Raw genomic sequence first — 23,203 nt, 5'->3', positions numbered from 1 at the left:
TTCTAATTTGCTAGTAACACCTCTAATAAGTTATCATGCACAAATGTATCCTTTCCCCACACCAATACATCATCTTGGAAAACAAGTACATTAGGTTTATCTTTCACAACACTTTGCATAACTCTTTGAAAGACTGCCAAAGTAGGGCAATTCGGACAAATTGAAAAGCTCCTTCTGGTGTAATAAAAGATGTCAAATGCTTGGATTCAGGTTGTATTAAAATTGGACAGCATCTGCTGCTGTCAGAATAGAGGTCCACAACTATTCTGGATCAAAGTTACTTATCGAAATTGTAGTAAGTGTTATGGTAAGCAGGTACTTTGAGCTGATGAAGTTTACAATGCTGCTTGGTTTATGGAGATTCTTGTCCACTTTCAGTTTCATGTGAAATGCAGCCAGAAGTACGAAGAAGAAACTGGAAGCCTTTACTATGCCACAAACTACCTATTTCTGCCCCAAGCGAACATCCCATCCATGATTCATTGTTCCACAAAGATTTAAAATCTTTTAGAAAGTAGCTGAAAATTAAGCATGGGCTGAAAATTCGTTCCACTCGTGGAATTTGCGGATTTTCCGCGATTTCGCGATCCGCGAATCTCGTAAAATCGCGGTAAAATCCGCGAATCCTCGGGGACGAATTTTCAGCCAAGCTCTTACAGGGTTACAGCAGCAGGTGCAAAAGTTGAAGCAAATTTTTTGTTACCTTTTACAAAAGGGTTACAAATAAATTAACTTTAACTTGGGCACCTGCTGCTGTAAGCCTGTAAGTGCCTCCTGGCGCCTCATTGCCTACTTACACCTATTCTCTGACCCTGCTCTGACCCTTGAAGCAGGGTCAGGGAATAGTTACAAGTAGGCAATGAGACGCCTGTCACGAAAACTAAACCTCAAAAGGAAGCACTGACAGATAAAAAAACAAGCATTTGCAATGCAATTGGTCTCGCATTATGAAAGTTTGAGCTATTGGTCTAGTAAATGACAATTTTTTTTATTCATGTGTTGGTTTTGAAAATAGCTAAATTAATAGCTTTGTCATTTACAATGTCAATAGTTATAACTTTCGCAATTGTGGCACCTATAGCATTTGTAATGCAACATGTTTTGTATTTACGTGACTTAGATGTATTGATATTACAAATTAAAATGGCTTTTAATTTTTTTAAATAATTAATACTTAAATAAAAGTGATTTTAATTTATAATAGCAATAGCTTAAACTTTTGTAAATAACTTTTGTGAAGATTATGTTCAGTGTATTTTATTGTGACGAAAATCCAAGAACAGAAGTGAAATATTAACATCTTTTTGTGACATTTGTAATAAAGCTTGAAACATTGAAAGAACATATTTGAACCAGTTGTTGAATGGTTGCGCAGATTGATGCTGGGGTGGCGCTGAGTGGTGCTGTGGTGTTACTGAGTGGTGCTGTGGTGGTGCTGAGTGATACTGTTATGGTGCTGAGTGGTGCTGTGGTGGTGTTGAGTGAAAATGTGGTGGTGCTGAGTGATGATGTGGTGGTGCTGAGTGATGCTGTGGTGGCGCATGGTGGAGCTGAGTGGTGCTGATTGGTGCTGTGGTGGTGCCGAGTGGTGCTGTGGTGGCGCTGAGCGATGCTGTGGTGGCGCTGAGCGATGCGGTGGTGGCGCTGAGCGATGCTGTGGTGGCGCTGAGCTATGCTGTGGTGGCGCTGAGCTATGCTGTGGTGGCGCTGAGTGCTGCTGTGGTCGTGCTGAGTGGTGCTGGGGTGGTGCTGAGTGATGATGTGGTGGTGCTGAGTGGTGCTGCGGTAGTGCTGAGTGATGCTGTGGTTACTGAGTGATGCTGTGGTTGAAGTTGAAGTTGAAAAGGTCTTGTATAGCGCTCTACTACCAAGCGGTTTCTTGGCGCTGCAGACAGAAACTAAAACTGAGGAAGGAAGAGGGTGAGATTTAAGGAGTATAAGCCAAAGAAAAAAGATGAGTTTTCAAAGCAGCCGGAAAGTCCAGATAGGAGGGATGGATCTGATTGTCAGAGGAAGTGAATTCCAAAAAAGAGGGGCAAGTATCGAAAACCTGGAGCCACCCGATTTCTTCTTACGAAATCGGGGGACCAAAAGAAGGAGCTGGGTGGAGGATCGAAGATGTCTAGCAGGAACATATGCGGTGATCTTGGATCTGATGAAAGCAGGGGCAGTGCCAGCTAGAGACATGAAGGTCAGACAACCCAGCTTTAAAAGTGAGCGCTCCTTGACAGGGAGCCAATGAAGAATCTTGAGCAGAGGGGTGATATGACTAGATTTGGGGAGCCTAGAAATGAGGCGAGCCGCTTGGTTTTGGATGAGCTGCAAACGACGACATTCATAGGCTGGAATGCCCACAAAGAGGGCATTACCATAATCTAGTCGGGAGAAGATCATAGCCGAAACAATGAGTTTGAGGGCTTCAGCCAAAAAGTAATGTGAAACTTTACGGATAGTTCTAAGGGAAAGAAAACAAGAAGAGACTACTGCATTTATCTGGGGGCGTAAGGAAAGGTCCGGGCTGACCTTGATGCCGAGGGTTCTGACAGAGACAGAGGGAGACGGGGGGAAATCAAGGATGGGGGGCCAGAAAGCAGAGGACCAAGGGTTGGAGGGACTACCGATAAGAACCAACTCCGTTTATCGGGATTCAATTTGAGTTGATTGAGATTCATCCAGGTATAGATGAAGGTAAGAGTGGAGTGAACTCTGGAGACTGATTCGGGAGAAGAGGAGAGATTGAAAATAAGCTGGAGGTCATCGGCGTAATTAAACGCCATGACCTACATATCCTGTAAAGCAACAAAGAGGGGGTGTATGTAGAGATTGAACAGAAGAGGGGAAAGGGAGGAGCCTTGGGGTACCCCACAGGAGACGGGGCGGGTGGGTGCAAGAAAACCTTCCAAACGAACGGCCTAAAGTTCGGCCTACTAAAAAAGAGGTGAGCCAAGACAAGGCTGACCTCCGTAGGCCGGCGCCCCGGACACGGTCGAGAAGGATGGAATGGTCGACCGTGTCAAAGGCCGCAGACAAATTGAGTAGGACTAAGGCCTGGGGGGAATTAGTGTCAGCACTACGTCTGAGCTCATCAACCACTGAGAGCACCACAGATTACGTAGAGTGTACAGGACGGAAAGCGGCCTGGTGGTCAGCCAGGAGGTGATGAGTCTCAATGTAGGTGGAGAGTGAAGAAGTGATATGGCTCTCTAAGATCTTACTCAAGAGTGGGAGGAGCGAAATCTTTTGAAAGTTAGAGGAAACAGTAGTGTCGGCACCAGGTTTCTTTATGATGGGGATAACCGTGGCTGATTTAAAGGTACACTTCCTGAAGTGATGGAGGTGTTGAGCAAGGTAATAGGGGGGGCTGGACAACAAGAAAAGATCTCCCTCAGGATATATGCCGGGCAGATGTCAGCGGGAGAACCCGTTTTAACTTTGCCCAGGAGGGTATTAAAGACTTCTTCCGAGATCAGCGGGAATTGGTCGAGAGAGGAAGGGGGCGGGGGAAGTGGAGGGCTGTGGTGGTGCTGAGTGGTGCTGTGGTGGTGCTGAGTGATAATGTGGTGGTGCTGAGTGATGCTGTGGTGGTGCTGAGTGATGCTGTGGGGCACTGAGTGATGCTGTCGTGGTGCTGAGTGATAATGTGGTGGTGCTGAGTGATAATGTGGTGGTGCTGAGTGATAATGTGGTGGTGCTGAGTGATAATGTGGTGGTGCTGAGTGATGCTGGGGTAGCGCTGAGTGATGATGTGGTGATGCAAAGGGCAGAAGGGCACAAAAAACGAGTCTAACATGGCGCAGAATGAATACCGCCCTGCGTGTTTTCCCACGAAGATGCCACCTTTTAGTGCAATACCTCTACTCAACTGGAGTACTTTCTACTGTCTAATCAGTAAGTGCTCCCTCGTTGGCTAAATGTATAGGGCAGATTTACAATAACTGGCGCATCCCCAGGGATGCGCCAGTTATTGTGCGCCGCAGCTCCGCCACACATGGTGCGCCGCATTTACAATGCAGCGCAAAAAACGGCACAGATGCGTCACGCATCTGTGCCGTAAAAGCAGCGCATTGCTGGACATGCGTCGCAAGCGCAACGCAGCACCAGCAATGCTCTGGGGGCCCTATCTCCACAATGCTGCGTCTAGCTTTGCGCCTGCTTCAAGCAGGGGCAGGGTTTTGATGCAGCATTGACCTAAATGTGACTGAGTGAAATCTTGTAGAATGCGCAGGAATGCCCTCCCCTGCGCCGGAACGCCTCCTGATGGCGCAGGGCTTTACAACGTGACGCATCTCTCAGATGCGTCACGTTGTTAATACCCAGCACCATGGCGCATCTTTTGCATCTTTTGTGCTGCCGCTGCGTCAGTGGCTTATAAATCTGCCCCATAGTGCTTTTACTACACTGTAGCTGCGTAAAGGGCCAGAAGATGCGTCTCCAGTGACCATGTGTGCCTGTGCCTGTGTTACAGGCACACATGGTCACTGGAGACACATCTTCTGGCCCTTTGCGCACCTGCAGTGTAGTAAAAGCACTATACATTTACCCAAGGAGGGAGCACTTACTGGATTAGCCAGTAGAAAGTACTCCAGGGCAAATCGCAAACAAATCCGCGATTTCGCGAGAAAATTCGCGAATTCGCAGATTTTTTTTGCGATTTTGCGGGGAAATCCGCGAATTCTCAAATTTCACCCATGGCACATACTTCAGTAAAAGATATAGAAACTGAAGGGATATTGAGATATCATAACTCTCAATGTCTAACTGAAACATCCAAGGAGAGAACCCATTAAAAGTAGAGTACAGAAAAAGTGATATAGCTACGAAAGAGAGTTTGTATAGCCCTAGTGTATGTGGATGATGAAGCCTCGTGTGAGGCAGTGTCCAGTGCCAGTCCTGGATGTCACATCTCTGAAGTATGAAGATGTATTTACACAAGTACAGAGACAGGATTATACAAAGAGACATGGTATGAACCTCAATCTTGATTGTGAAAAGAGTAAAGAATGTAATCATGTACAAACCAAAGTGGAGGAAGAATGGGGGATGTGATTAAGACATTTGCATTTTTAAAGATAACAGAATATACTCAAATTAAGAGAGCATAAACCAATCTAGTAAACACTGAACAGGAGTTTAACCGTGTGAGAAAGTGCCATCTTTCTTGCATGGTATGCCCCCACTTTTTGCTGAATTGCAGATGTGCTTTGAATGGGTGTGCCCTGGGCTCCTGCCAATCAGGTGCCCAGGGCCTGTGTTCCTTCCCTAAAACTGTATTGGAGCTGAAACCCAATTGGCATCTCTAGCCACATGTCAGCCCTTGGTAAATGGTACCCTAGGTACCCAGGGCATTGTGACCAGAGAAGACCCCTAAGGGCTGCAGCACTTACTGTGCGACTATTAGGGGCCCTTCACCCTAACACCTACACCCTGCCTTGGCAGACTGAGTGTCCTGGTGCAGACCTAAACATAGAGTCGACATGGCACACATCCCTGTGTGCCATGCCCACAAACCCACTGCCCTGGCATACATCAAGTCACTCCTCTAGCTGAGTGTGCTATGCCAGTGGTGTGGGAACAGGTGCATGAGCCCTGTGCCCCTACAGTACCCAGGGCCATTCCTGGGCACTGTAGGGGCAGTGATGCCATTAAGAGTAAATGGTGCTGAGAGTTTGTCATTACGAACTCCACAGCACCATAATGGCTACCCTGAAGACTGACAAGTTTGATATCAAACTTCTCAGCACATTAAACCCACACTGATGCCAGTGTAGGATTTAATGTAAAAGGCACTACAGAGGGCATCTTAGAGTTGCCCCCTGAAACCTAACCTACAATCACGTCTGGACTGAGAGGCTGCCTAGGCAGCCACACAGCAGACATCTTGCTGGACCCCGGGGAGGAGAACACCGCTCTCCAGGGCCTGCAACAATGCACATCCTGGGCGAGGTTGCTAGGCCTCCTCCACCAGGATAGGCAGGGGGAAGCTTCAAAGGCATACCGCCTTTGTGAGCTTCTCCAGACCACTTACTGTACTCAGCAACTGGCCTCCAGCAGTTCTGACCCCCACCCTGGTGGGAATCCCTACGTGAGGAAAGGGGGTGTGCCAGCCTGTGCCAACTCCACCCCTTAGGTGGGAGAGGCGAGGTGAAGCACAACTCCTGGCTCGGGCCGTCTTGAGGATGGGGTGCCCTGCTCAATCAGAGTTAGGCTCCTGCCCCCCTTCCACAGGAGAGGAGCAGGATAAGGGGTGTACTCATCCCAGGACAGGGACCTATTGGTCCCTGCCCTTCCCCTACCTGTAACGCCCATAAATGTAGTATTTAGGGGCACCCTGAACCTTCCTTCCTAGGATCCCGATTTCGAAACAAGAAGGAAGAACATGGAGAAGAAGACCTGCCGTGCAGCTGTTCACAAGAGGACGACACCAACTGACTTGGCCCCAGCCCTACGGGCCTGTTGATCCTTGAACCTGCTCCTGTTAAATCCCGGTGTCTCCTGCGGACAGCAACCTCAAGAACCCCGGAGGACCTTCCTGCCTTGACCCTCTTAGAGACTGGGACTCCCACGAGCAGTGGCTCTGCTCAAATAGCAAGTTTTATTTGATTTGATTTAGTTCTCTTACGAGAACAACAAATTTATACACAATACAAATTCAATTTTTGCTAAAAAAAAAATTATCACATTAATTTAATTTTAAAAAAGACTTTAAAAAGTTGTACAGGTTAATACACACAAATTCATTGGGTGGAGCATTGGAGAGGGAAATCAACATCTGGATCGAGTTTATATTACATTTTGTTTTGATCGGGGTAATGTATCTGTTCCTAGCTGCTACCACGATCTCGTATGGACATACAAACAGAACATGTTCTAGGTCTTGCACCCCACCCTTTCATAAGTCACAGTGATTCGTCTCTCCTTGATTTGATGACCACTTAAAAGTGTATGATTTCAGCGGTAATATTCCTAGCCATATTTGAAGTATAGCTCGCCTTACTCCATGATTTAGATTAAAAAAGATATATGGTTGCGTTTTTTTAAAAAGTATTGTGTCCGCTAACTGTCACAAATAGCAATACCCATGGTGCTAGTCAGGAACTGCGAATCCAGCCCACTCTGCACCCTCCGAGCCCGGCCAGTGCCCAAGTGGACAAAGACCCCGAGGACGTCCCCCCGTCGATTCTGACCTGGAATCCAGTGCCCAAGGACCCTCCTCGACAACCCAGACGACGCCTGCAGACTCAGAACCAGGGCCCCCTCCTACAGCGACCAGCAGAGGGTAAGATTTCCCGACGTCCAAAGACACCCCTGCATCCGGCACCCCCGCCTCCTGTGCCCAACTCCGGGTGCTTACCTGCCCTCCAAGATCCCAACTTACCCCTTGAAGTGTTGGTCGCTCCAGAAGATCCTCCGTCCCCGGGCTACCACTTTAGAGAGTAAGATTCTATCTAACTTTAGCCTCTGCCAAACCTCTTGGGACTGGGGACTCTATACACACTGTACCTTACTTTGGTCCAGTATATATAGAGCCACTTTCCTACAAACAGAATAAAGATACAAACTGAAACAATCAAAGAATTGAGATAGACACAGGTTGCGACAGTACTGAAAAAAACATTGGTGGCACTGCACACTGTGTGTATTGTGTGGGTGTGTTAAGAAAAGGAAAAAACAAACAAGTTACATACTTTGAGCAGGTTGCTCTTTTTGGTAGAGACTATCTAGCTGCAGATTCCTCACCTTTTGAATATTCCCCAAGCATCAGACTGGAACTGGAATCTTTCCTCAGTACCCCTGCTGCTGGTCGTTGGAGCAGTGCAGCTCTGCACTGTTGCTCTTCCACTCCATAAATGATGCAAGGAGACTATTTAGGAGCCACTCCTGGGTGCTGATGTCTGTTGCGTTAGAGATTGTTCGCTTCCCCAGGCACGGCCCCAAAAGCAAATTGGTGTGACCAGTGTGTGGATTCCTAGACCTGGGAACATTTTAAATGGAGAAAGTCCAATCACAGAACACAGAGGATGGGAGGGTTGGTGTGGCATCTGCGATTAGCTAAGCCACTCTACCAGAAGGATTATGTTACTTACCCTGTAAGCATTTGTTCTTGGCATGTGGGGCTATAGATTCACATGTTGTGCATAAGGCAGCCATTTAGTGTTAGGTTTGGATGATTACAAGTTGTTTTTCTTCGCAGAATGTTTTCAAATCACGAGGATGTCTGACTTTTCCGCTCTGTGATATTGAGCTTGGTCATCGACTCCATTGTTTTTTTTTCCGAAGGCGGGTGAGAATGGAGTTAGAGTATTACTAATGTGATGTCCATGCAAGTAATGCAAATGAAAGTGATGTCAAGTAGTGAACAGCGACCTACATAGGCTTCTGGGAAAGTAGGAGAGAGCATGTGAATTTATAGCACTATATGCCAAGAAAAGATGCTTGCAGGCTAAGTAACATAATCCGTTTTAGGCATGTGAACATGTAGATACACATATTTTGCATAGACTGTAAAGCAGTTCCTTTCCCCAAGCGGTTCTTAACCTGTGGGGGTCACAGTTGTTTGAAAGGGGTACGTAGTACATCTTGTCCAACATTAGCTTGTTGACGAGCTGAAACTTCCACACAATAATGTTATCTAAAAGTGTGTGGTGTGGACCATGTTGCTGCTTTGCAGACTTCAGCAATAGGGATGTTCCCTAAAAAGGCCACAGTAGCTCCTATCTTACGAGTTGAGTGTACCGTGAGAGGAACAGGTAAAAGTCTTTTAGCTTTAGCAGAACAAGTTTGAATACATCTACTATCAACCAGGAAATGAAATGTTTTTTAATTGGGTTTCCAATGTGTGGAGGTGAGAAAGCAATACATAATTACTTAGTTTTTCTAAATGTTTTAGTTCTGTCTATATAATGCACTATGGCTATGTTGACGTCCAGTGTATGTAGATCTCTTTCTGTCACTGAATCAGGTCACGGAGAGAAGATCAGTAATACCAGAGATTGATTAATATGAAAAGGAGAGTTTACTTTGGGGAGAAATCTTGGGTTTGTTCTGAGCGCAACTTTCTCCCTATGAAGTTGGAAGAATGGTTCTTCTAGGGCTAGTGCCTGGATCTCACGGACTCATCTTAGTGAAGCGATAGTTATTAAGAATGCTACTTTCCAAGATAATGCAATTTATTCATGCTGTTACATAACAGGTCTCAATCCTTCTGACCTACAAGAAATTAAAATGTGAATGTAAGTGCAGCAGCGACACCCGGAACTGCCTGACTAACTGGAGAGCAGCTATTGTATGTACATTCACTCACATACTTGCAAAATGCAGAATGCGCCCACAAACAGCTGCCTCACAGAGGGCACAGAAAGGGATGCACATAACAGATTGTGCATGGATTCCTGAGTGGAACATTATATAATAAAATAAACGCCTGAAAAGGCAACGGACACTTTCAACCACGCTATTGCAAAATTTAGTCCACCATTGTTGGCAAAAAAAAAAAAGTCAGAAAAAAGCAGCAACCCATAAATTAGGAAAATAACACTCTTTACATCTACATTGCCAATGGTTGTTTCAAAGAGAGGGTTAGAAAAGGAAAGAAGGTGGGAAATTATCTCACTTCATTCCATTATCTGAAGGATTTGAAGTAAGATTTGTCACAATAAAAATTTCTCAAAAAAAATCTAGATTGATTATAAGGATTATGCTACGTACCCAGTAAGCATCTGTTCTTGGCATGTAGAGCTATAGATTCACATGATTTGCTTACTCCTGCCATCTAGTGTTGGGTCCGGATGTTTGCAAGATGTTTTTCTTCGAATAAGTCTTTCCAGTCACGAGGTAAGGTGTCACCTCCTTTCGGTGATAGTGCGCATGGGCATCAACTCTATTGTTAGATTGTTTTCCCGCAAGAGGGTGAGAATGGAGTAAGTGAGTGCAGTTAGAGATGTCCATGTGTAGATAATGTAATTAAAGAGAACTGCAACAAATACAGGTGCCCGGGGAGGTGGGTGTGTGCATGTGAATCTGCAGCTCTACATGCCAGTAACAGATGCTTACTGGCTAAATAACAATCAGTTTGAGGTATGTGCGCTGTAGATACACATGCTTTGCATAGACTATATAGCAGTATTCTCCAAAAGCGGCGGCTAACCAGTAGATGTTACAGTTGTCTGAAAAAGTGTTTTTAGCACTGCTTGTCCTACATTAGCTTGTTGGCGTGGTAGGACATCCACACAATAATGTTTGGTAAATGTTTGTGGTGTAGACTATGTTGCTGCTTTACAAAATTAAAAAAAAACTGGGTAGACACCAACCGATTTGTGGTGGAACAGGCCTTTTTCCGGGGACAAAAGAAGGGTTACACCAAAAAGAAGAAGAGGGCACCCCACACTAAATAAGGAAGGAAATCGATCCTTCAACGGGAAATGGAAAGACAGTCTCCAGTTATAGCAATGTTAACTAAAAAGGTCATGGATGCCCCTATTTTGTGAGTGGAATGCGCTCTAGGGGGTATAGATAAAGTTCTTTTAGCTTTTGCATAGCAAGTTTGAATGCACTTAACAATCCATCTTGAAATTTTGGATTTAGAAATAGGATTGCCCTTGTGAGTTGATATAAATGAAACAAACATTTGCTTTGTTTTACGAAAATCTTTAGTTTTTCGATGTAATACAATAAAACTCTTTTAACATCAAGCGTGTGAAGAGCTCGTTCTGCTACTGAATCAGGTTGAGGAAAGAACACAGGTAACTCAACTGATTAGTTAATATGGAAAGCATTAACCACTTTGGGAAGGAATCAGGGATGGGCTGAAGAACTACCCTATCTTTGTGAAGTTGAAAGTAGGGTTCTTCTAAAGTTAATGCCTGTAGCTCACCAACTCTCCTTAATGAAGTGCTTGAAATAAGGAATACAACCTTCCAAGAGAGAAATTGTGAAGGACACTTATGTAGTGATTCAAAGGGTGGACGCGTAGGTCTTTTAAGTACAATGTTAAGATTCCACACTTGAATTCTTGGTGGTATAACTCTTTTTAAACATTCCATTAATGCTTTGATGACATGAACTCTGAACAAAGACAAATGTTGTCTGTTTTGCAAATACGCAGTTACTGCTGCAAGGTACAATCTGATAAATGTGTAAGCTACACAACTTTGCTGTAAGTGTAAAAGGTAACAGACAATGTTCTGAACAGAAGCATACAAAGGCAGAATTGTGTTGTTATTGCAGTAAACCACAAATTGTTTCCATTTGCTGCATAGCACTCTCGGAGTAGGTTTTCTTGTTTCTTTTAGAATATTCATTTAGTCCGGTGGTAAATTTAAATAACCAAACTCTATGACTTCAAGAGCCAAATCGCTAAGTTGAGCTCTTTGGGATGTGGATGCTTGATTTCTTCATGGTTCGCAGTGAGGAGACTGGAGGTGAGATGTAGCTTTTGATGTGGAACTACAGAGAGCTCTAACAGGGTGGTGTACCACGGTTGACAGGCCCATGTGGGAGCTGTTTGCCTGAGTTTCCGAACCAGAAACGGAGAGGCAGAAAAGCATAGGCAAGTATTCCTGACCAATTAATCTACAGCGCATTATCCTTGGAGAAAGGGTGTGAGAACCCAGAGGCGAAGTTTGGGCATTGTGTGCTGTCTACTGTTGTGAACAAATCTATTTGTGGGTGTCCCCATTGTTGAAAATATGGAAGGAGAATTTTGGGATGAAGTTCCCACTCTTGTATTTGCTGTCTCTTTCTGCTGAGGTCAGCTATTTAATCGTTCACTCCAGGGAGGTGTTCTGCTAAAAGGTGAATTTTGTGATGTAATGCCCATTTCCAAATTGTCTGAGACAGGTGTGACAGTTGGAGAGTGTGTTCCCCCTTGTTTTTGTTTATAGTACATTGCTGTCATGTTGTCTGTGCAGACTAGGGCAATTTTGCTTGTGAGATGAGATAGTTGATGTGGAGACATCTGTGTTTGTCGTCCCAGAGACCTTCGATTGTGTAATGATGGAGATAAGCACCCCAAACGGTGAGAGATGAGTCTGCTGTTAGCACGCCTTATGGAACAGAGTCGGTTGCAATACATGACGTCATCATTCCTAGTAGGTGCATTAAAGTTCTGGCTGGCAAAGTTTGGTTGGTTTAGAACTGCAGCTTTAGAGTTTGTATATTGGAAATTCTGTCAACATTGGGGAAGGCTTGAGCCTTGTGAGTAATGAGAGTGGCTCCCAGATAAGACTATCTGTGAAGACTGTAGGTGAGACTTTTGATGTTGACCATGAAACCCAGTTGGTGTAGTAGGTGTAGCGTGGTCTGAGTGAGTTGTAGACTCTTTTTGTCTGCCAGTCGTCTAGGTAGGGGAAAACATGAATTTGTTGGTTTCTGAGATGAGCTGCAACTACTGCTAGGCACTTTGTAAATACCCTGGAAGCAGTCGTAGAACAGAAGCACCTTGAATTGATAGTGTTTGCCTGCTATTACAAATCTGAGATATTTGCGATGAGCTGGATGAAAAGGAATGTGAAATTATGTGTCTTAAGTCTGGTGTGGACAAAAAAAAAAAAAAAAAAAAGACGCCCTGCTGTAGAAGGGGAAGAACCTGTTGAAGCGTTACCATATGCAAAATGTTCCGACAGTATGTATTGATTTAACTCCCCGAGGTCCAAAACTGGTCTTAAGGAACCGTCCTTTTTCGGAATCAGAAAATAAATAGAGTAAACCCCTAAACCTTGGTAATGAACTGGTTACATGGCTCCTTTTTGCAAGAGAGATTGCACCTCTTGTTTGAGTAACTGCGTGTGGTCTGACGACAATTTGTTAAAACGAGGTGGAATATTTGGTGGATTGGAGGTGAGCTCCAAGCAATAACCATGTTGGATAAGGTCTAGCACCCATTTGTCGGCTATTATAGATTACCAAATGGGGAGAAACTTTTTAAGTCTTCCCCTGAAAGGTGTTGAGTGATCGGGGGAAGTGTGGGCAAGTCACTGTTTACTAGGGGAAGGGACGGTATGTGGTGTGGCGCCTTTACCCCTGCCTTTGGAATTGTTTCCTCTGTATAAACCTCTAGAGGGAAAGGATTGACTGTTGCTGTTGTAAGAGGAAGCATTTCGGTCTGAGGATATTGTTATAGACCCTCCTCTGTGTAATGAGTGGCGAAAGGAGCCTCTATTAGATGGAGACTGGAGCGCTCCCATGAATGTTGCCACTTCAGTGTCTTTTTTCATTTTTTTTTTTAAGGATTGATCAACTACAGGACCAAACAGGTGTTTCTTAACAAAGGGGTTTTCCAAATGTAGTGTTAAACCTTGTGCTTAAACCCTGAGATTCCAAGCCATGCAGGTCTCCTAAGGAGAATTCTGGTATTGATTTATCTAGCTGCAGTGTTGGATGCCTCTAAACTACATCCTAGTAATGAGTTAGATAGCAGTTTCCCCTCTTCAACTACCTTTCTGTCCCTTATTTCTGTGTTCATCTGGGAGATATTGGAGCAGTTGCACCATTTCTTCCCAATGTGTCCTGTTGTACCTGGCGAGTAGGCCCTGTGTGTTTGCAGTTTGCCATTGATTAGCGGCTTGAACAGCTACTCATTTTTCAGAGGCATCTAAGTTTGGATTCTTTGTCAGGGGTAGGTGCATCCCCAGAGGTTTGCAGGTTAGCTATTTTGCAAGCATTGGACACTACTAGGGAGTCAAGGGGTAATTGATCCGTAATAAACACAGGATCTGATGGTGAGGGTTTATATTTCTTATCTACCCTTGAAGTTAAAATACGTGCTCTGACGAACAAGTTACTTACTTTTGGTAACAATGTCCCTGTAAGAGACATTAGTAGTTATAGATTCCTTACCTTAGAATTACCCCCAGGCATCAGACTGGATCTGGACAAATGTTTTCTTGGCAGTACCCCTATGCGTCGGTAGGTGGCGTCGGTCAACTCCGCGTTAGTCGTCGGCGTCGTGGTCACCGGGTTGACGTTGCGTTGTCCACTTAGACACCGCCCCTGTGCACTGTTAGTTCTGACACAACTTTCCACACCAGAAGCGCAGCGCCATGCAAAGCACTGACCCCTGGTGCACAGGACTAGGGCCCTGTAAAGGAGTCCCTATCCCTAGCAGTCAGTTAACAGAACGGGGGGGGCTGGGAGGGTCGGTAAGGAATCTAGAACTGCTAATGTGATCGTTACGGAAGGTAAGTAACTTGTTCATCTGAAAGAGACCACAGTTATAGATGCCTTACCTTAGAAGAGATACCTCAGCAACACCAAGCCCGGAGGTGGGTCTGCGAACCAAGTTCACACCAGGAAGTCCTGGAGAACCGAACGGCCGAAAAAGCAGTCTCTTCACACTTGGCTGTCCAGGCAGTAATGTTTTGTAAAGGTGTGCAGGGATGCCCACGTGGCTGCCTGGCAGATGTCAACCAGTGGAGCTCCACGTCCCATAGCAGTAGTAGCTGCCGTCGCACTGGTAGAGTGGACGTGCAGTCCGACTGGAGGTCCTTTTTTAGCAAAGAATAACAGATCTTAATGCATAGGACAACCAATCGAGAGATGGTAAGTTTGTGCACTGCCCGACCTTTCTTGGTGCCCACATACCCACAAAGAGTTGATCGTCCACCTGATAATCTTTTGCAGTCAATGTAGAAAGACAGAGCACGTTTTGGACCCAGACAGTGGAGTCTTTCCTCCTCTTTGGAAGGGTGCAGAGGCGGGAAGAAGGTGGGTAATGTGATGGTCTGACCAACTTGGAAAGAGGTAACCACTTTGGGCAGAAAAGAGGGCCTGGTGCGGAGGACTACTTTGCCCTGATGGACAGCAAGAAAGGGAGGCCTGGAAGATAAGGCTTGAAGCTCACTCACCCTGCGAGCAGAGGCGATGGCAAGCAAGAAAGCAGTCTTCAAAGTGAGGAGACGAAGAGGGCAATTCTGTAGTGGCTCAAAGGGTGCACACATAAAATAAGTGAGCACAAGGTTCAAGTCCCACTGGGGCATTACGAAAGGAGAAGGAGGAAAGAGAGGAGTAATGCCCTTCAGAAACCTGTTAACAATCAGGGGCTTGAAAAGGAAGGCTGATAAGGAAGGTGAACAAAGGCCGAAATAGCCCAAAGATAATCTTTCGGAGTGCCCAGAGCAGAGCCCTGCTGGGCCAAAGAAAGAATGAAGAGGAGAACCGCTTAAATAGGGGCAAAAAGGGGTTCCACAGCCTTTGCTGAGCACCATGCCACAAAACTGTTCCATCTACAGACGTATACCGTTTAAGTGGAGATACGCCTGGCTGCCAAGATGACATTACAGACTTCAGGAGGAAGGTCAAAAGCTGTCAACTGTCGCCGCTCAATCTCCAAGCACGGAGGTGGAGACTGGACAGGTTCTGGTAGAGGACCATCCCCTGCTGCTGCAACAGAAGATCCTCCTGAAGAGGCAGTCTGATCGGAGGTTCGATCACCATGCTCAAGAGCTCGGGTACCAGACACTTTGTGCCTAGTCCAGAGCCACAACTATTACTTGGGCCTGGTTACGCTTGACCTTCTTCAGCACTCTGGGTAGAAGTGGTACAGGCGGAAAGGCGTAAAGGAGGCTGCAATTCCACTTGCGACGAAAGGCGTTGCCGAGCGAGTGCCGCCTTGGAAACTGTGCAGAACTGCTGACATTGCGCTTTCTCTTCAGTGGCAAATAGATCTAACCAAGGCTCTCCCCACTGCTGAAAGATACCTTGTACCACCTCTGAGTGAAGTCGCCATTTGTAATTCATCATGCACCAGCGACTAAGTTCGTACGTCCTGGCGTTCAGGGAACCTGCTAGGTGTTGAACCACCAGGGATACGCCCTGATGTTCCAGCCATGTCCTAAGGCGAAGAGCCTCTTGACATAGGGTCCACAACCCCACTTTGCCCCATTTGTTGCAGTACCACATGGAGGTAGTGTGGTCTGTGAACATCTGCACTACTCTTCCTTTGACAGAGGGATAGAATGCCTTTAGCGTAAAACGAATCACCCAGAGCTCCAGAAGATTGATGTTGAGGCTCTGATCTCCGCTCCCCCATTTGCCCACCCTTTCCCAGAAGTGACGCATCAGTCACCACTGTGAACTATGGTTGGGGAAGGGAGAGGGATCTACCGCTGATCCAATCCTGGTTTGTGAGCCACCACTGCAACTGACTTGCAGTCCCCTACGGGATCTGGACAACATAGGAAAGATTCCCCTGATGCGGCACCCACTAGAACTTCAGGTCCCCCTGCAGAGCCTGCATATGCCATCTGGCATGATCTACCAGCAGGATGCAGGAGGCCATGAGGACCAGCAGCCTCAGGGTCATTCTCACCAAAATCCAGGACAGAGGCTGAAACATCGGTATCAAAGCCCGAATATCCTAGACTCACTGCTACGGAGGATAGACCCGAAACAGTGTTTTGCCCAGAACTGCTCTGATGAAAAGGAGCTTCTGAGAGGGATTCAGGAGCACCTTTGGCACTTTGATAGTGAAACTCAACAAATGCAGGAGGTCCGCCATAGTCTAGAGGTAGGAAACGACAGCCTGGGGCGAGCGCGCCTTCAACAGCCAGTCGTCGAGATAGGGGAAGACTGGAACCCCTGATCTGCGCAGATGAGCTGCAACCACCACCAATGATCCTCCGACATGCAATGGAGTGTAGGTGTCATGTGGGAGGGGTAGTCTCAAAGGAGAGGGAGTAGCCCCTTCATACTATCTGCAAAACCCACCTGTCCGACGTGATGCTGCGCCATTGTGGGATGATGATGACGGATCCTGCCACCCACTGGCAAGTGGTGGCCCTAAACAGTTAGACTAGGAAAGTTTGGAGGCTGCTGCAGGGGGGCATTGGTGGACTGGCCCACCCGCTGGCACCAGCCCCACGACATTGGGTCCCACATCCCCAGCCGCGCAGAGGCTGGGTAGCTGGGCAGGGGCAAAAGGCAGACTGCATGGGGCAAGAGGTGGCAGCAAGGCCCAAGGATCTGGCCGTAGCCCAAGAGTCCTTGAAACGCTTGGGCGCATTGTCCGCCTTGTCGCCAAACCAGCAACGACCATCAAAAGGCATGTCCAACAGATATTCTGCTGCTCTAGCAATGGGCTGTTGATAGGCCATATTAACATCTGGTGGTGATGGCTTTGCTGGTGTTTTAGATAAAATACGTCAGGATTAATGAAGAGTTTGTTTCTGTTTGGGATCCAATTTAGCTTTAGACACATCTGGAGGCTCGGGAACAGTGTCCTTAGATTTCAGAGTCGAAATAGACTTGACTTTGGTGGTGGAATTTTTGGTCCGAAGCATGTTTGTGTTCCGGAGCTGAGGGTGTTGGCTCAGACGCAGGTTTGTGTTTCAAAGCGGGTGGTTTCGGCTCTGAACCAGATTTTTCCTTGGAGCCTGATGATTTTGGATCAGAAGGTAATCTTGGCAGACCCGGGCCTGAGCCAGAAGGCTTGACAGATTGTTTCATCCTGAGCTGAGATGCAGGGAGTCGGAAACATTGTCTCGGTGTCCAATTCAGTGGTGAGGCTGGGTTCAACGGTGGATGGGGAAGCAACCAGTGTCGGGGACGTCGCCATTGGAATCGGCGCCGGGGAGGGTACCTTGGAGTCGACCGATCCGGATCTAGGCCTAGATCCTCGGGGGCCCTCTGGTGCCGAAGCCGCCGGGTTCGGAGGGCTAGGACCCTATCCGAATCTGCGGGGCTCGAAGTCGCGCCGGCAGAGTCGGGCTGCCCAAAGATGCTATGTATCGCTTCGTAGAAAGCTCGAAGCTACGCAGGGGATGCTGCGGCTCCCGGAAAGAGGGAAGCACAGAGTCATCCCAGAAGCCGGACAGCAACGGCGATCTGGTTCCGCGTCGGCCGACTAACAGGGAGAAGGTGAAGAGCGATGATGCTTCTTCACCTTATCTTGTGCTTCGACTTGCCCGAGGAGTGCAAAGACTTCCAAAACGAGTGGCAGACATCAGCTTGTGACAGAAGTCACTAGGCTTGAAGCCGGTCCGTCAATGGGACATCCCTATGTGCACAAAGAGTCTAAGGAATCGAAAAAGATTTAGACAAAAGTCGAAAAAGTTTTAGTCAAAAAGTAACTAAGGGGCATGCTCTCTCCGAACCTGCCCTGGCTGGCGCGGTAAAAGAAAGAACTGACGTCAGCGCGCAGGGGCGGCGGGTTAGTGGACATTGCAACGTCATCCCGGCAACCACGACGCTGAACGCAGAGTCGACCGACGCCACCTACCGACGCACAGGGGTACTGCTAAGAAAAGGTTTCTCCGGATCCAGTCTGAAGCCTGGGGGTAATTCTAAGGTAAGGAATCTATAACGGTCTATTTCAGATAGGGTCTTTAAAGATATCATCGACATGCCTCATCATGCCTTTAAGCATAGAGAGTGTTTGACTTGACCTGTGTATGGACTCAAGTGTTTCAAATGAAAAGTCCACTTCTAATGTTTCTTTATGTAATGGCACCCAATGATATTCTATTGCTCTAGCAATGGGCTGTTGATAGCCCATATTAACATCTGGTGGTGATGGCTTAGCTGGCTAAAAGTCTGACTCATTGTCTCCAGGAAGATCAATGGTGTAATCATTCCATGGATCTGCAGGCAAATGAGAATCATCTTCACCATGATCTACAAGTGGATCTGTCAGTGGAGATCCCTGAGGAGTTATGTGTAAAGGATCTTCTATTAGCTGTGGAGAAGAAGGTGGGAATGGAGAGGGTTGTGGAGCAGGATAAACAGGGCTGGTAGCCATGTCCTCCTTTCTTTTTATGGGAATTTTATCGGAAGTGCCCTCTGCAGGAAGCCTGTGCTCTGCTGGAGTTTTAGCTAAAATATGTCAGGATAAATGAAGAGTTTGTTTCGGTTTGGGATCCAATTTAGCTTTAAATACATCTGGAGGCTCGGGAACAGTGTCCTTAGATTTCAGAGTCAAAATAGACTTGACTTTGGTGGGGGACTTTTTCGATTCTGAAGCATGTTTGTGTTTCGGAGCTGAAGGTTTTGGCTCCGACACAGGTTTGTGTTTCGAAGCGGAGGGTTTCGGCTCCAAAACAGATTTTTCCTTGGAGACCGACAATTTTGGATACAAAGGTAATCTTGGCAGACTTGGGCCCGAGCCGGAAGGCTTGACAGGTTGTTTCGTCCCGAGCTACGATGCAGGGTCATCGGAAACATTGTCTCGGTGCCAACCTTGGCCAGAAGGCAGAGGTGGTGCCGGAGACTTGTACATTTTGGAAGAGAATTTAGAGGGCTAGGGGTCTTTAGTACTCACGGCACCCTGCCCTGGAGGCACATCTTCGAACACCAGGTCGATCACGCAATCGTACTCTGGGCGGCCGCTTCGATCTTTTCTTGGTCGGATTCTTTCCCAAAGATATCCAGAGTGTGTTGGATGTCGTAGCAGCTCTCGTCGTCGAGCCCGATGATTGTGTAGAGTCTTCTTGGACTGAAACGACTTACAAGCGTCGGAGACTTCTTCCTTGTGTGCCGGAGAGAGGCACAAGTTACAAAATTGATTTAAGTCGATGCGAGGATAGTTGGCATGGCACAGAGAACAAAATTGGAAAGAGTCCGTTCCATCAGCAGAAGGCTGGACCGACGCGGCTAGGTCCGACGGCTGCCCACGAAGTTATTGATCGAATATTAAAAGTTTGTCGAGCGATTTGATATGCGGAGAACAGGCGAACGCTTACGGAAATAATACCGTCAAGGGTACAGTGGATTGCGCACCGAGGTGAACCCAAAGAACGGGTTTCGAACTGGAGAGCAACAATACATGTCTGAAACCGATGGCAGAACAAAACAATCTAACCGAGGAGTCAATGCCCATGCGCATTATCACTGAAAGGAGGAGTCACCTTACCTCGTGACTGGAAAGACTTCTTCGAAGAAAAACAACTTGTAAAGATCTCGACCAAACACTAGATGGCAGGAGTATGTAAAGCATGTGTATCTACAGCACACATGCCTCAAATAATCCATTATTTGTAAATTATTGGGCATGTTTCTGCATAAATCATATTTTACTACATAGTACTATTTGATTTTGTATGCCATAGACTGGATGCATTCTTGTTAAGGTTTTAATTAACTAAACAATAAACGATTCATTAAATTCCGTTAAAGATTCAAGTACAAACAAAGAAAAGTCAGGGATTGGTTTCCCATGAAGTTTATGTCTTTCCATTCACCCATCGACCATAATTTTTTGGAAGTAAAGGGAAATTATAAACATCTGAAAGAATTTGCTCTAATGCAAAAGCAATATTTATGAATAGTAGACTAAAAGGGGGCAATGTATTTAACTCAGTACATGGGAACTTCCTTACAAATACACCCATTTTTAAGACAGCAGATGTACTGCTCTTAAATTGTAGACTTTGCTCTTACTTCTATGTCGAAGACCACTCATTCAACAATGGACATGAACCACCTGCCAATTAGGCCTTCACAAGTGAGGTTTGACAGCTCAAAAGGTCATTTAGAGAGTAAACACGTTATTGGACACCACTGATTGATTACAACAAACTAAGGTTAAAGATGGACATAGCTTGTCCATGTAGAGGGCAAGCTATGTGACAAACTGGTCAGATGTAGCGGAGTTTCTTTGTTTATTTTGTTTGAAAACCCCTAACATGCCTAATGAGTGAAGAGAACCAACATCTGTCTGGTTTGAGTAGGAAGCCCTATTATCATTTATATAAAAATTGACTCCTAAGTTCACTTCACTCATCTGGCATGTTAGGGGTCAGATGTTGGTTCTCATCTTTTCAGTATGCTAGTTCCTTAAGTTCACGTAATTAACTGGTGCTATCATCTTTAAATTAAGGAAAGCATGAATAGCCCACATTTGAAACCCCAAACATATGATATTAAAATCCTATGCACTGTAAAAGATGCGTAAACAGGGTGAGTAGATCCAACAAATTACTTTAAGTGAACCAGCATACTATTTCTTGGACCACAGAGCAGGAAAGTGAACACTGAAATGAAAACAAAGAATACGCCAGACACATGTATATTATCCATCTCAATCAAGCAGTACTCACGAATTTCTTGGGTAGGCAATGGTTGCTTTTTAGGCCTTCCTCTTTTTCTTTTCTCAACTTGAGCTATCTCCTAAACAATAAAAATAGATACAATACAGCATTAATATACAGGTACATCAATTTCTACCTGAAAAGGACTATAATAAAAAAAATCAGAAAAGTGCATGCAGCAAGTCAAGGTAAACATTGTAGATTTTAGAAAAGAAGATGAAGTAAAGTGGCTAGAAGTACTGAAAGTTAATATCTATTAATAGTTGGCGATAGCGATTCTAGAGCTAGGTTTGCATCGTACTATCCCATAGGACATACATTTAATTATTTTTTTTTCAACTTTGATTAATTTAATGAAACTGAACTAAACAGTTGTTTCTATAAATCTGTAGGATGGTCCCAAAAGTACAGAATCTACTATTAATTCTTGTAAAAAGAAAACATTTGTTGCACCAAAATCAAATAAATGCAGGATGGATTTTGTAAGAACTTGGATGAGATGAACCTGTCTGGTCCAAATTACAATCCTTATGTTCACTTTCAGTTTTATTAGTTTGTCTCGGAAACACAGACACCATTAAATCACAATCATGTTCAATAAAAAAAATATATATTTTAGAAAAAAACGCACAGTCAGTCCTTATAGGCGCAGTATCTTTTTAGCCATAAAATGACACCATATGAGGCAACTCTGTCCTCCTTCGCCTTCATCTCTATCATAAAAAAAGGTTTGTGAGGGAGAGAGATTTATGTGAATCAGAAAAACATTTTGAAATTGTATACAATTGCTTCGTGCTGGCCCTTTTTTGACTTCATGATGAAGAATTCAACCATTGTAGCTTATGTATATAGGCTGCATAATCTGACTTTTTCTTATGTGTCGGTGCAGGACTTCGTGAAGAATTGCGAAATTCTACACTTAAGAAGATATATATTTAACCCCTTCGCTGCTCATGACTAGCTCAGCTCGTCATGCAGTACACTGGTCGTGTGCTCATGACGAGCTGAGCTTGTCATGATCTATGGAATATAGCAACTTCCAGCACAGGAGGGGAATTGCCTTAGCAGTCATGTGGTTAAGAAGTGCTCCAGGGGTCCTGCACAAGAGCGGGACTATTCAGTGATTGGAGCGTATGGTAAACTTCGCTGCGTCTCTCCCCTCAGCAACTACACAGGAGAGTATGGCCCGGGCCTCCTCCGAGCACTGGGGCAGCACTTGCGTCACCGTATCTCACACAGAGTGGGTATAACGGCCCAACAGACATGCAGTGTTTACCGACCGCGCGCCCAAGATGGAGGAAGAAAACATCATCGTCCCAAGGTGGTCCAGCTTTTTGGATTCCCTACCAGGTGGTGCGTTAAGGAATGTGACTTTGGATGTGGAAGGTTGGACCACCAAGCTCTCAGGGGTGGGGTGTTGGGAGAGAAAAGTGGGGTCACCTCGGCCTGGGGCGTCAGGCAATCATCCTATCCACAGGAGCACCTGTGTCAAGCCTTTACCAGGTGCCCTAAAAGATGTCGGTTAGGACTTCAATGAACGGCAGCAGGGGCTCCGAAGAGCTCGCTGCTAGCTGAAGCACCTCCGTCAGGAAGTCAGTCCTGACTGCCACCATAGGTAGCTCGAGGTTGAGAGCCTTGGCCAACCTACGCAAGACCACTGCATAAGAAGCTACCTCCTCCGTAGCCACGGTACGAGGAGACCACATGCCTAGGTCTGGGGAAGTATCTAGACCACTGGCTTCCCCAGTTCCCCTCTACAGGCTGGGTCATACTCCAACTGGTCAGTCATTCTCCAGACCCCTCCCATTCCTCCTCACCCTCCTCTGGGTGCCAATCTGGCCTGATTGGAGCACTTGGGTAGAACAAGGGCATAAAGGTACCCATCAGCGTCGGATCTGGTGTCGGTCGCGTTCGTGGTGCCTGTGGAATCGGCGCCAGGGGAGGTGTAATCAGGTCTGCCGGCACCGATCCGGATCCGGATCCAGGCCTGGATCCAAGGGGGCCCAGCGGTGCAGGGGCCGAAGCCGCCGGTGATGAAAGCCCAGGGCCCCCAGCTGAGTCCGCAGGGCACAAAGGCGTGCAGGCGAAGTCGGGTTGCCCAAAGATGGCATACATCGGTCAGTTAAAGGTGCTTAGCTGGGCAGGGGTTGCTCCGGGTCCTGGGAATGGAGGGAAACTCTGAGTCG

General features: G+C 46.2%; 1 protein-coding gene across 1 annotated transcript in view; it reads right to left on the bottom strand.

Annotated features, from left to right (window-relative positions):
- Positions 1 to 23,203, bottom strand: part of BOD1L1 (biorientation of chromosomes in cell division 1 like 1) — a 449,046-nt gene that overhangs the window by 185,051 nt on the left and 240,792 nt on the right. The window contains exon 12 of the mRNA XM_086964081.1: positions 21,027 to 21,096. Coding sequence (XP_086820207.1) covers positions 21,027 to 21,096 — 70 coding nt within the window. The remainder of the gene's footprint in view (positions 1 to 21,026; positions 21,097 to 23,203) is intronic.

The sequence above is a fragment of the Lissotriton vulgaris genome, chromosome 3_2 (genome assembly GCF_964263255.1).
Source record: "Lissotriton vulgaris chromosome 3_2, aLisVul1.2, whole genome shotgun sequence".
NCBI classification, from domain to species: domain Eukaryota; kingdom Metazoa; phylum Chordata; class Amphibia; order Caudata; family Salamandridae; genus Lissotriton; species Lissotriton vulgaris.
This window is presented reverse-complemented; position numbering and strand designations above follow the sequence as displayed.